The sequence below is a fragment of the Crocodylus siamensis genome, chromosome 3, assembly GCF_052110815.1.
Source record: "Crocodylus siamensis isolate JL-2025a chromosome 3, ASM5211081v1, whole genome shotgun sequence".
Classification (NCBI taxonomy): Eukaryota; Metazoa; Chordata; order Crocodylia; family Crocodylidae; genus Crocodylus; species Crocodylus siamensis.
Genome location: NC_143397.1, coordinates 224,033,535 through 224,047,428, shown reverse-complemented (window position 1 = coordinate 224,047,428; position 13,894 = coordinate 224,033,535). Strand labels below are relative to the sequence as shown.

Genomic DNA, 13,894 nt, shown 5'->3' with positions numbered 1-13,894 from the left:
TTGGAACCTTCCCCAAGTTTGATATGACCTTGGAACTGATTTGGCTTAATATGTAGCTGGTATAGAAATTTTTGTTTCCCCAAGTGTATTTGGTACTATTTAATATTGAAATAAGGTTTATTTAAAACAGCTGAATTCACTGCAGGTAGAAAAAATATATCTAAAGGACAATATGAACACTATATATAAAATGAACATGATTATAAATTAGTTGTAATTAAATTTAGGGTGAAACAGTATGATTCCTAACCAGTAGAGCAGTCTGGTTCTGGAACGGTCTTCCCATGAGATTAGTGGGGGCAAAACACCCAAGTGGTTTTAATATGGAGCTCAGTAAGTTTCTGAAAGGGATTATATGATATGGTGCATGGATTTTATGTCCCAGGAGGTCCCTTCCAATGTTTTTCTTGTAAGAAAAAAAATTACTTAAACCTTTTAGTAATGCCAACAGTTTACGCTATCATCCATAACTGACAATTTTATATGCTTTGATAATAAATGAGTATAAACTTTGTGAAATCTTGAGGCATACAGCTTTTTATTTTTTTTTTAAAAACCTACATCCTTCTTGCCAACAAAGGTAACAGTGCAAATGAACTGAGTACTCTTCTGTATAGAAAAGAGTTGTGGACTGTGATCTTCAGTAGCTTGTGTCCAGTGTGACATCCTTGCCAATAGGCTGATATTCTAATTCAAAATGTCAAAGTTTTATGTTGCCAAGGGGTTTCTTTTGTCTGTTTTGAACACTTCCTTTCCAGGACAAGAATTCTGGTTTCCCAGGCTTAAGAACAGATCTGGGTGAGCAGTATAATGAAGCCATTATTTTGCTGCCCATTATCTCTTCTATGTGGTCCTTGGGCAGGAGTATGAAAATCTAAATCCAAAACATTTCCCTGTGGTAGGGCCCTGACCCAGGCAACTGCTCAAGTGGTTAAGTAATTGTATTGGGCAGTTGCAAAAAAGGTCCAAGCAAAAGAGAAGCAAGTTAGAAATCACCTTGTGCCATAAAGGAGATTTAATTGCATCTGTTTGTTTAATTAGCTTTCATGGCTACAGATGTTAATAATGGTCTTAAGTTTACCCAGTCCTTTTTCAAAAGGTTACATGTTGCTGTTACTACTTCAGACAGCATAAGCGTTTTTTTAACAACCAGAAGTTTGCTCTAAAATTTGCATTATTTTTCTTCTTGAAAAGAAGTTAAGGCTCTGGTTGAGTTTGACCTTGTTTAAGTGCCACTGTTAAATTGTCATTGATGCTATATCTGATATTAAAGCCTGCATCGGGTAATGTGACAGTTTCTGTGTTAGGCAGAAAAGCTCAGTGCCAGAGGAAAAACTACCTCCACTTGACCATCTTATTCTCCAGAGCCTGCTCTTATTGGAGAATACACTACAGAGTTTGATTTCTGGGAGACTTGGAATACCTGGGTTTACTTTAGGATAGACCCATCTGAAATAAAATAATTGATATCTAAGGTGTTAAAATGCTTGCAGATGTTTAAAAAAACCAAAACAGTGAAGCAGCAACATGTTACTTTGAATTGGCTCCGCAGCATCTGTATAGATCGGGCACTTCAGCAGGGCTTTTTGGCTGATTCAATTGGCTGTTAGATAAAAGCACCAAAAAGCCCCACTAAACAACCTAATTTACACAGATATTGGGTGAGCCAGGTCCAACTAATGTGCTGCCTGTTTTGGGCTTGTGCTGGGCTTTGTATGGGTGTGTGCTCAGTTTTTGTTGTTCCTTTTTTTTAACATCTGCAAGTAGCCGTTAAGGCAGGTGGGATGGTGGATTAAGTTTGGGAGACCTGGTTCTGTTCCTCTCTTGATTTCTACTCATTGGGTATGTCACTTTATATTGGTTACCCCCTAAAACGGAGATGCTTACCCTATCATATAAAATGATATATACTGCCCAAAAAAAGTTTAGATGGGGTATAATGCAGCAGTTCTCATGCCTTCTTGAGTCAGGACACCCTTCCCCAGCTTTTGGATTTGACAGCTTCCACTGTTGTGCTGCCTCCTTGTACCTCAGTGGTTCTCGACAGGGTGCCATCTCTGCCAGAACAGGCAAGTAAAACTTCCCCTTATGCCTGGTGCATGGCCAGACCAGGAAGGGCTGCAGCATGTGTGTGCTCTCCTGACTTATTAGGGTTCCGTAATAAGCTTGAAGCAGTCAGGAGAGGTGGCTTGTGTTGCATCCTTTCCCAGTCCGACTCTGCACAGTGACACTATCCTCTACTCCTTTGTTTCTGGTAGGAGTGTTTGTTGGGGTGGTGGGTAATGAGACATACTGGAAAGGGGCTGCAGAACAAGCTGGCTCTTTTGCCTGCTTTAGGCTTATTATAGAACCCTACTGTGGCAGGAGAGCTTGTACATGCTGCAGCACTTCCTGGCTTGGCTGCAAACCAGGATCATGGAGCACTTTTTTACCTTGCTGTCCTGGTGGTGGCACTGCAACACCCCAGTATGTTCTGTTTGAAATACACATTCATATGTGTGGTGGCCTACAAAGAACTACTGGCTGAATATGCCAACCTCTTCTCATGTGTATTTTCTTAGTAAGAATTCACTTGCAGTAATAGATGATCTTTTTTAATCTGTTGGTATTAGTATTACTTTTAGAAACACCAAGAGCTATAACTAGAAAAGTGAATCGGAAAATAAAACTTCCTATCCCAGAATTCTGGTTTAAATTTACTATGCAGTCCAACCATCTGAATTGGGTAGTAGTACCGTTTTGTACATTGCTCATGCTTTATTATAGGAGGCTACTGCTTAGAGAAGTCATCTGAGGATTCAAGTTGACAAGCTTCTCTGTAACACAGGGAGAGTTAAACTTCTGTTCCCCCTCCCCCCCCCTCCCCCCCAACACACAAAACAACAAAAAACCTCAGACTCAGTTGTGCTTGGTAGAGAAAGATACTTGTGGAATGTTTGTTATCCAGGTAATTTATTCAAGAAATTTTAAAATAGCACCTTAAATACTTACATGCTTTTTAAATATTCTTTTGAATCACTTAGAAGCCGTTGGAGTTCAGGGGTTGGTGGAAGTGGAGGAGGATCCTCTGGTAGATCATCAGCTGGAGCGCGAGATTCCCGAAGGCAGACCCGAGTTATTCGCACAGGACGTGATAGAGGATCTGGACTGCTGGGTAGTCAACCGCAACCAGTGATTCCAGCATCGGTCATTCCAGAGGAACTCATTTCACAGGTATGTCAGGTGTGCAACTTCCTTGTTGCCTCATGCCAGGTTTCTGAGACCTAGAACTGCGGCTAGTGAAAGCCATTTTAGCATTGTCAGGAGAATGTACCATTGGCTTCTCCATAACACTTAGAAAACTGGTCCCATCTAGTTGAATTGCTTTTTGATTTTTCTATCATGATGAAATGAATTAAATGAATAAGAGACTTTTGGAATCAGGAGATTTTGTGGGGGGCTGTGGGAGTTGAAGACACATGCCAGGACTGGAGAGGTGGAAATGATGAATGCACATGTAAGTAGTTTTGTGGAGCTGGACTGCAGATATGAGATGTAGCAAGAGGGAATTTACCTTCCATGGCAAACTTTTCTTGATATAAAAAAAAGTCTGATTAAAGATTTGAAGAAGGTTGCTCCATTTCACCACCAGACAAACTTTTTTTAATATTTATTTAAAAGAAGTGATGTATTTATGTTATGCCAAGATTCCAGTTAATTGCCCATAGGATCATAGGGCTGGAAGGAACCTTGAGGTCTAGTTGAGCCCCTTGCTCAAGGCAGGATCATAGGTTTCATAGACATTGGGGCTGGAAGGGATCCTGGAAGATCAAGTCCAGCTCCCTGCCCCAGGGGCAGGAAGTCAGCTGGGATTAAAAGAATCTCAGCAAGATAGACATCCAAATGTTTCTTAAAGGAGTCCAGAGTAGGTGGTTGCACCACCTCTGGAGGGGCAGTCTGTTCCAGGCCTTGGGGGCTCGGACAAGAAAGAAGTTCTTCCTTATGTACAGCCTGAAATGGTCTTGGAGGAGTTTGTGACTGTTGGACCTTGTCATCACTTGGGGCGTTCTGGTGAAGTGGTGTTCCCCCGGATCCTGATGTTATACCCCTTATATACTTATAGGCAGCTACCAGGTCCCCCCTGAGCCTGTGCTTTTCCAGGCTGAAGAGTCCCATGGCACTCAGCCTCTCGTCATAGAGCCTGTTCTGCCCTCTGATCATGCGTGTGGCTCTCCTCTGGACTCTCAAGCTTTTCCACGTCCTTTTTAAATTGTGGAGCCCAGAATTGGACACAGTACTCCAGCTGCAGCCTCACCAAGGCCAAGTACAGTGGGAGGATGACATTCCGGGATTTGCTTGAGAAGCATCTACGGATGTCAGCCAGAGTTTTGCTCGCTTTACCAGCTGCGACATTGCATTGGTGGCTCATCTTGTGGTCAGTCATGATCCCCAGTTCATCTTGTGGTCACTCATTATCCCCAAGTCCCTTTCAGCTGTGGTGCTAGCAAGTGTAGCACTGCTGAGCCTATAAGCATGCTGCGGGGTTTTTTTTCCCCCAAGGTGGAGTACCTTGTATTTTTTGGTGTTGAACACCGTCAGGTTTTTTTCTACCCATTTCCTGAGCCTGTCCAAGTTGGCCTGGATCATCAGCCTATCCGTGGGTGTGGACGCTTTACCTCAAAGTTTTGGTGTCATCAGTGAACTTGGGCAGTCTGCTTCTGATACCAATGTCTACATCATTAATAAAGAAGTTAAAGAGTATAGGCCCAAGGATGGAGCCTTGGGGGGCCCCACTGGTCATGGTGCATAAGTTGACTACAACTTTTGTATGTGGCCTTGGCAGATCAGGGAAGGGGACAGGCAGCACAGTAGCAGATGGGGCTAGGAACAGAAAGCAGAGCAGTAGGTCAGGCAGCTAGTACTGGGTAGGAAGCAGAAAGCAGGGTAGGCAATCACATGGGACAAGGATTCGAATGGCACTTTGGGAGGGTGTAGGGCTAGTTTGTGGCACTCCTGACAAGGTGGTTGGCTCCCACTGTTAGCTGATCCATTTTAAGCCATAGTACAGGCTGGGCAAGCTGTGTTTAACAGAAATAGCCAATGCATTCAGTCATAGCTCCTCCATAGGGTTTACTTTAGACGGGACTAGTAATTAGGTGGTCAGTTTTAAAACTGATTGAAATGTACCTTCAAAAACATTCCATGGTAGTGTGGACAAACTGTTTTCCAAGGGGGATTAGCGCATGGGTCAAATGCTCTCAATTGAAAGTGTCCTGATTTTTTTTTTTTTTTTTGTCCCAGTATTGAAATTTAGGAGCAGTTAAAGTTCCTCAGCAAATAACCACAGTTGATATCTTACAGGAAGCTTTCTGGTATATGTTCAGTTCAACCTGGGTAGAATATTTAATATCTGGTATTAATAAAGAGCAATATTAATGTAAAGTTTCTCAGTGACTTTCAATAGTAACCAGTAGTATTGCCAACAGTACCTTAATTAGGGGATTGGTACTCCCCTGGTATGGGTGCCAGAGCATAGTGTGCAAGGGCATTTTGCTTGTCATGCCACGGCTGGTTTGGGCTCTGGGCTGCTGCTGTCAGCCATTGAGCCCTGGCTGCTTGCAGCAGGCAGCCAGGAAGCTGCAAGCATCCCAGGCTCTGTGGCTGGCAACAGCTTACCAAAGCCTGGGCCAGCTGCAGCCAGGGGATTGCAAACAGCTCACGGGGGTGTGCTGCGTACACCTCCCAGGCAGATGGTGAGGGAGGGCCTGGGGTTGCACTGCCTCACGCCCTTCCCCTGCTGGGAATGGGCTTTGGAGCACTGGTGTCAGCTCTATGCTGGTGGCAACTGCATGAGTGCCTCAGGGTGCTGGGCGGGGAAGGAGCCTGGCAATGCAACCATGGCCCCTCTCCCACCATCCGCCCAGAGGCATGAGTGCAGCCATTGCCAGCAATGAGGATCAGGCCTTCATGGCTCCCCCTGTGGTCTGCCCCTGGCGTGCCAAGTCGAGGCATGGGTCAGGGTTGGGGTGGTTTTGGCGCTGGCCAAAAACATTGTTGACACCTGCCTTAATCCCGTGGGAGCAGTGGGGTGGAGGCATGTGCACAGCTATAGGTAACTGCTCTGGTTCACATTACTGAGAAGCTGTCAGCATCAAATCACAGAAAATTCCATCTGTGGCTCTCTTACCTTCTGACATAAAAGCCTTCATATGTATGTAGGAAGGCTTCGGTGTTGAAAAGTATGATCATACTTCTGTAGTCACAATAATGATCACTGTCCTGACCACACTATGGCTAAGTACAGACAGTCAAAAAGCTTGAGGCAGAATTGATTCAATCTTCCCAGGTTTCTCTAAACAGCATAGATTGAACTGATAAGGACTGAACTGACATCCCGTTTTCAGTTTGGAAAAGCAGGCAGAAGACTGCACAGACCCAGAAGACGGAGTGTGCTGGATTGTACCTCCCAGGCTGCAGGAGAAGCTGAGGCTAGCCCAGCACATGCCCCAAGCCCGCTGCCTTCTCCTTGCAGGGTGGAGAAGTGTCCATGGTCTGGGTCAGGGTTTGCCTCTTTCTCCTGATGGCCTGGATTGGGCCCAAACCCCTCCTCCCTCCCTCTCCAGCACAACCCCATCCCCACTCATTTCCCCCACTGCCTCCTGATTATCTGTGGCTGCTCACACTATCTTGTTCCTAGGAGTAGGCAGGGAAAGGTTAAATTGCCTGCAGGCCTCTGCTGCTGCTGGCTGGTATCTGGGCCAGAAGAGTTAGACCTATTTAACCCATCCTTGCCTGCTTCCTGGGATAAGACAGCACAGGCAGCCACAGGTAATCAGGGGTAAATGAGTGGGTGTTGGGGGAGGGGGACGACAGGCTGTGGGCTCAATCTGGATCAGCAGGAGTTGGGGGTAGGCCTCATCTTAGCACTGGAATGGGGGCTCCTTCCTTTTCCCCTCCCTCTGTGGGTCAGAAACTGCCAGGCAGCGGTGCTTGGCAGCCAGTCCAGTGCTTCCACAGCTGGCCAGACCTGCTGGGGAAGGTAGAGGGGACCTGGGCTGGCATGGGTGAAACTCCTCCATCCCCAAGCATGGGGCTCCCCCACATGGACAGACCCTAACCCAGGTTGTTGGACCCGGGATACGAGGCAGTGCTTCCCCTCCCACCAGCACCTCACTGACTTGTGATGGCTCAGCTACAGGAGGGGGCAACCTCTGCAGATCACTGGGGGGGGTGGGCTGGGGGGACAGGGCTGGAGGTGGGGCTCTGTCCCATCCTGTCCCTTGCCCCTTATGGGCTGATAGTACAGGTAGGAGGCAGGCTGGGGAGTAGAGGTTTTGCTGCCTCAGCTCTGTGATGGTGCGGGGGTGGAGCCAGCCATAGTTGGCTGGAGCAGGCAGCTTGGGGCAAGGCTAGCCCACCTGCCTGGGGAGGGGAGGTGCAAAGCAGCCTGGGATGCTGGTGGACTGAGTTGACTTGAATCTGGAGAGGATGTGGGACAGAAGTATGATAGACTGGTTTAACCTAAAACAGTTAAGCCTGATCCAGGTTTTCCTTAAACAAGTTTTGGCCATTTTGAAACCAGCTCATGCACTGAATAGGTGCACATAAACCTGTTACAGGTTTAAACCAATTACCAATCTCTTATACCGGTTTATGTGTAATTTCTGTCCCTGCTTAAGAAAACAAAAAGGGTAAACTGGAGTGGGGAAATTATGGGCAACAGATTGAAATTGACCTGGGTCTTGTAAATTTTTACTGTTACCTGGAGACTTAAGATGGCCTAACATCTTTTTTTTTTTTTCTGTAGACCAGGGGTCAAGAGCCTTTGTCCAGTGCCAGCTGGAATTTATAAACCCAGGCCTGGCCGTGAGCTGGAAGTCCCCACTCCCCCAAAACTCCTGCACTTGCCCTCCTGTAGACACCTAATCCTTCTGCAATAAGGGAAGCACAGAAAGATTCTAGAGGAAAAGTTCTCAACTTTTTGCCCGTTTCCCCTTTCTCCTCCCTCACCTCCTGCCCTGCCCCCAATTAAAAGATCTTCTACTGACTTCTTTTCTATTTGTATATTTTTTACACCTGAGTTGAAGCAGAGCTTCTAAAACTCAGTAACCAATGATAAATGTTCTCAGCCTGTTATCATCAGCTTCTGCAACATTTAAACTTTCACATAAAAAAAACATACCTGTAGCACAGGGGTCAGTAATCTATGGCCTGTGGGCTGGATGTCCAGTGTGGCACAGGGGATTTGTGGCCTGGTACTCCTCAGCTTCTATTTTTTCCTTTACTGGAGAGGGGTTGGGTTCCCCTACCTTGTCCAGTCTCCTCTTAAAGACCCCCCCCCCCCCACCCCAACAAGTACCTGGCTGGGGTCATCTGACCCAGCACTCTTTCCTGCCTGGGGTAGGGGGTCGGACTTGATGATCTGCTGAGGTCCCTTTTGATCCTAATAGCTATGAATACATGCAGCTGGCTGGTTGGGAATGGAGAATGCTGAGGGAAGTTGGAAGGTAGAGATGGAATGGAGACTTATAGCTCACGGCTGGATCACAAGCTCCAGCCTGCACTAGCAAAAAATTGCCATCTCCTGTTAAAGAATTATAGGGTAGGAAGAGACCGAGGGTCAAGGGTCATGTCCCTCTTAATGCACATGCATGTGTGCAGTGGGTTTTTTTTCCTATACTCCCAGATTTTTTTTTTAAAGTGTTTGTATTTGCCATAGTGAAACCAGTTAACCAGACGGTAGTAAGTAGAGGTGCAGTGATGCATTGGTCCAATCTTGGATTGGTACTGAGATAAAGAAAAATTGTTTATATTGGATACTGACCCGATGGAGCTGATAATTTGGCCGACAAATGCCTGTGCTGCTTGCAGTTGCACCGCAATATAGAGCAGAGCCAGCAGTGTGGATAGCTGCTTCCAGCTGGTAAGTTGGAAGGGGGTGGGGAGGGAAGGGGTATGGGGGGGGTGCAGATCAGTGGTGAGGGAGGGGGTAGGGGCTGGCACTGCCTAACCGTGGCAGGGTGGGCACGGGACGCAGGTGCAGCTTGTGGGGTGGGGGCAGCTGCTTGCACCCCAGGAGGGTGGGGGTGTGTGTACCCCCAGCTGCAGCCTGCCCTGAACCACATGGATCTGGGGGCACGTGGCCCCCCACCCTCCTTGGGTGCAAGCAATGACGGGAGCTGCTCCCATCCCATGAGCCATACCTCGGTCCTGCACCCCCAGCCCTGGCTGGGTAGTGCCTGCCCCTGCCCCCTCCCTCACCACTGGGGGCATTGATTTGCCCCCTCATGCCCCTTCTCTCCCCCCTTGCCTTCCACCACACCTGACTTACCACATAGAGGCAGTTGTATCGGATTGGTATTGGCCGATATGTCTCCTTAAATATTGGGTATCAGTATCAGCCCCCCAAAATCTCTTTTGGTGGACCCCTAATAGTAAGGTGTTAGAGGTGCACTGATGCATTGCTCTATATTGTATCGGCACCGATAAAAGGAAAATTTACATTATTGGCAATTTGCTTTTTATGGACGACGTGGTCAATAATGCTGTTGATAAATGCAGTCTTTGCAGCTGCAGCAATTGCACAGCCAGCCTGGCAGCTTGGAGAACAGTGTTTGGCTAGTAAGTCTGTTGGGGTGAAGGGGTGAGGGATTGGAAGTGGGGAGGGGAGGCAGATTGAGGTCCTCATAGTGAGGGAGGGAGTAGGGCTGGGGCATGGGATGGAACCACAAGTGGCTCATCTGGGGGGCATGGGGAGGGAGGTGGGGGCAGCTCCTGCCACTGCACACCCGCTCTGGCGCAGGGATAGGGGCGTATGTACCCTGGATCTGTGTGTGGTGTGAGAGTAGTCTGCCGCTGTGTGCTGGGGGCTGTGCTGGGCTCTTCCTGGTGGGAACGTTGGGCCAGGGCTGCACTTGTGGTGCATGGTAGCACTAGGACTGTGGCTACAGGGTAGCTCCCCCTCCCAGTGCTGCTGCCACCCGCCCCAAGTGCAACCTCCGGCCCAGCTTCACTCACTGGGAAGAGCCTGGCACTGCCCATGGCCCCAGTCTGCAGCAGCAGCCCACTCTTACCCTGCACGCAGATCCGAGAGGCATAGGGAGCCTGTGCCAGCCCTGGGGGTGTGTGCAGCAGTGGGAGCCATCCTCCCATGTGGATGAGACATTCATGCCTCTGTCCTGTGCGTTGCTCTGGCTGGGCAGCCCCAGGCCCCGTCCTTCCTCACTGTGGGGGCCTCTACCCCCCCAGTACCCCTTCCCCTCCCTTCCCTCTTCCCGCCCAACAGACTTACTAGCTGGATGTTGCTCTCCAAGCTGCTGGGCTTCATATTGGCAGTTGAATCAGGATTTGCCAATATAACTATAGTATCAGCCCAAAAAAATCTTGATCAGTGCACCCCTAGTAATGTATAGCATCTTCCCTTCACCTTCAAAAGGTGATATTTAGAGAGACAAGAAAGCATCTTTTAAAAGGGAAGATATTTGAAGATCTTAACATTGGGCAAGGTATTTGATAACTAAGAATGACATGCATTATTTCTTGGCTCATTGCATAAGAATTTCTTGGAGTTGCATTATTATTTGCTCATTATCTTCATTCTGATTCTGCCTTACTAATGCAAACTGTTATACATAGGTGGTTGGTGTGGCTTCTAACCTCCACAATCTTGCTTTTCATTGTAGGAACTTGATAATCATTCTAGCAATTTGTGAATCAAAAATTTTGCACCTAGCCTTTTTTATATTGTGCTTGCAATTTGAGGAATAGATAATAATAGGTAACTTCAGAAAGCTTTGTTTTTAAAGAAGTACTTCTTGGGAATGATGGTTAATGACCTGGGAATTTTAAGTAGTGAACTGCATTCTTGATTTTTGCAGGCACAAGTTGTTTTACAAGGAAAGTCCAGAAGTATCATTATACGGGAACTCCAGCGGACAAACCTTGATGTAAATCTTGCTGTAAATAATTTGCTGAGCCGTGATGATGAAGATGGAGATGATGGAGATGACACGGCAAGTGAATCATATCTTCCTGGAGGTTTGTATATTCTAATGTCTTTTCCTGTCTTTAAAATGATGTTAGTTCTGTTGCTTCAAAAAGGCAATCTGAAAATGCAGTTATGTTTTCAGTGTTCATTGTTAAAAGTCAATAGCGTACTCCAGGCTGTAAGAGTTCACGGTGAAGACTGTTCTGGCCAGTAAGAACATTAATTGTAAAAGATGGACCAAACAAGATGAATTAAGAAGTCTAGGAGAGAGAATTGCTTAGAAATCTTAAATTAACTATTGATTCGCTGTTTTTGAGTGGCATGGAAGTGAGTCTTCAGGATATTGAGCTTAAGAACATAAGGATTGCCATTTATTGGGTCAGAACATAAGTCCGTTTTGCCAGTACCCTGTGTCTCGATGGCAGAGAGTGGATGCTGAAAGGGAGAGTGAACTGGGTATAACCAGAATTTTTTCTGCTGTTCCTCTCTCGCTTGTAGCTTCCAGCATTTAAGGTCTAGGAAGTTCTGATTTGGATGCTGTATCCCTAACTCCAGTGCTGAATAGGTACTGATGCCCTGTTCCTCTGTGAATTTATCTTGTCCCATTGACATTACAAATTTATGCATCTGTTCAGTGTAGTAACTGGTAGCTGTTTGCCCATAAAAGCTAATTTTAATGAAAAATAGAATTTAACTTTTAAAATCTGTTTTAACACAGTAACATTGTGAATTTTGTAAAGTAAACTATATATAGCTTTCCATTAAGATGGTTCATGTAAGGGCTAAATAAAATAGGAAAAGTGCCCCTCTGCTCCCCCTCCCTTTTAAAGCATCCTGTGTAACTGGATTTACAGATCCTTCAGCCTTTTCTTTCATTAACTAAGTATTTTGGTAATCTGACTCTTCCTTACCAAATAACCATATTTGAAAACATTTGGTTGTCAAGTCTAATATGCTTTTTTTATTTTAGCTAGGTGCATATTATGAAAATAACACTTCTAAACTCTGAATAATTACTAGTTTGTGTATGATAAAATGACATTTTAATATTTTCCTTTTTAAATGGGATTTTCTGCTCATCTGGTTCACCAGGAAGCTCATGGGCTTCCTTCATCTTTATCTTATCAATCATGTAATTAGATCAAGCGCTTTTCTGCACCAAAAGCTTGTTGCTACTTCTGTATTCAATTGCATCTAGTAAACTTCTCTATTCTGCTTTAAAATCAAAGGCCTTTTGGTTGAACTTGTAGGGAGAGAGATGGACAGAAGTGCCTTAGTTTGCACCTTGCTTTTTAGTAATCAGTAGTTGCACAGTCTGTCTACCAGTTTAGCACCTCACTCATGAGATGCGGTTGGGGAAATGAATTAATTATACTCTTGCCAAACTTATTCACAGAAAACTTCTTGTTCTAAGAAGATCGGGATGCTTTACTTCAGAAGCTGCCATTAGCTTAAACGATAAAGTACCCCGGTGTCTGTATAGACCAGAGTTTCATTCAAACCAATCTAACTGCAAGCTTTCTACATATAGTTAGTTATTCTCTTGATTAAATTAATGCTTCTGATCATAGAGACCATCTGGTAATTTATAGCTCATAGCACTTAAGAGCATTTTCAAAGCACATTGTCTTCTGTTCATATTTCTGCCCTGTCTTTTATCAAGACAAGATACAGTTAGTGATAAGTCTCTATATGTTATGTTTTCAGTAAATACCTAGCAATACTGTTTTATCCATAACTGTGTTTTCCCTAAGTTTTTCCCTTTTGCAAAGATCAAACCTTGTTAGATTACAGCCTCCACACGTAAAGCTACAATCTTCCTTATCATCCTTAAATCCTAGTTTCTAGTTCTTGTTCATAATTTTCAAAGTCTTTGTGGAGGAGTAAAAAATGACAGCTGAAATGATATATTTGGTGTTCCTTGACCCCAGTTTGGATAAAGTTTAATCCAGAACTCTTGGATCTCAAAATACACCTTCCCTGAGTCTTTCATAAACTATTTTACAGCCAAAGTAATAACTAAGGATTACCATACTTCAAGGAGTTTAACTACAGCCAAGCTCTATGTGTAGTCAAAACAATGCCAGAAGTTTAATAGTACTTTCCTAGCTCTACTCTTTGCATATTAAATGTTACCTGCAGACTTAGTTTCTCCCAGCTCTTCAAAGTTACTTATCAGGATAGTGTTTAAGAAGCAGCTGATCAGAATATCTTACCTGTACACCTGTATATTGTGGAAAAAGTGATACTATCTCCATTATGAAGCTCTGCAGAATCAGCCTTTGATTCTAATTTTCACTCGCACAGAGCATTTCCTTACTTTAAGGCTTCTGAACCTTCTTTATTTTCTGAAAATGTTCACCTGTTCTCTTGCCTTTGGATGCTCCTCTATACCTACTGCTGTGTAAGCTTAAAAATGTACAAAAAGTCAAAAATTGCTGTCCAGTCTTCACTGCAAGCATGATTTTAAAGGTTATTTTGAAACATTAAAAGAAGGTAATTTGTTGTTGTCCTTTTTATGATGTTTAATGAATGTTAAGAAGTTGGGTGCTTTTCCTGCTTGATTTTGTTTGTTTGTGTTTTTAACCTTAAAAAGCAGGGCTATTAAAGCTGATTTTCATTTGCATCTTTCATGCATGGAAGCTCTTCAATTTCTATTTTAACCAAGTGTTTGAGTTTAAATATTTGTTAAAATATTAAAATAGGTTAAAATTCTTTCCCTCTTACCATAAACAAGGAATTTTATAGATTGCACAGTGTCATTTCACTAATATTCTATCATCAGTCACCATAATCTAAATCAGGAAAGACTGACTTGAATTTCTATTGTAAACCAATAGTAACAAAAAATGCTTGGCATGTCTTTGAGACATTCTTTGCACATCATAAAAGAGAAGCATGTGCCACCTTATCTTTCGCTTGTAGGTC

At 44.7% G+C, this 13,894-nt stretch overlaps 1 protein-coding gene across 10 annotated transcripts in view; it reads left to right on the top strand.

Annotated features, from left to right (window-relative positions):
• UBR5 (ubiquitin protein ligase E3 component n-recognin 5) overlaps positions 1-13,894 on the top strand; it is a 143,829-nt gene that overhangs the window by 34,222 nt on the left and 95,713 nt on the right. For all 10 annotated transcript variants that reach the window (XM_090040461.1, XM_090040458.1, XM_090040457.1 and 7 more), the window contains 2 exons: positions 3,024-3,213; positions 10,857-11,016. In XM_090040461.1, coding sequence (XP_089896587.1) covers positions 3,024-3,213; positions 10,857-11,016 — 350 coding nt within the window. The remainder of the gene's footprint in view (positions 1-3,023; positions 3,214-10,856; positions 11,017-13,894) is intronic.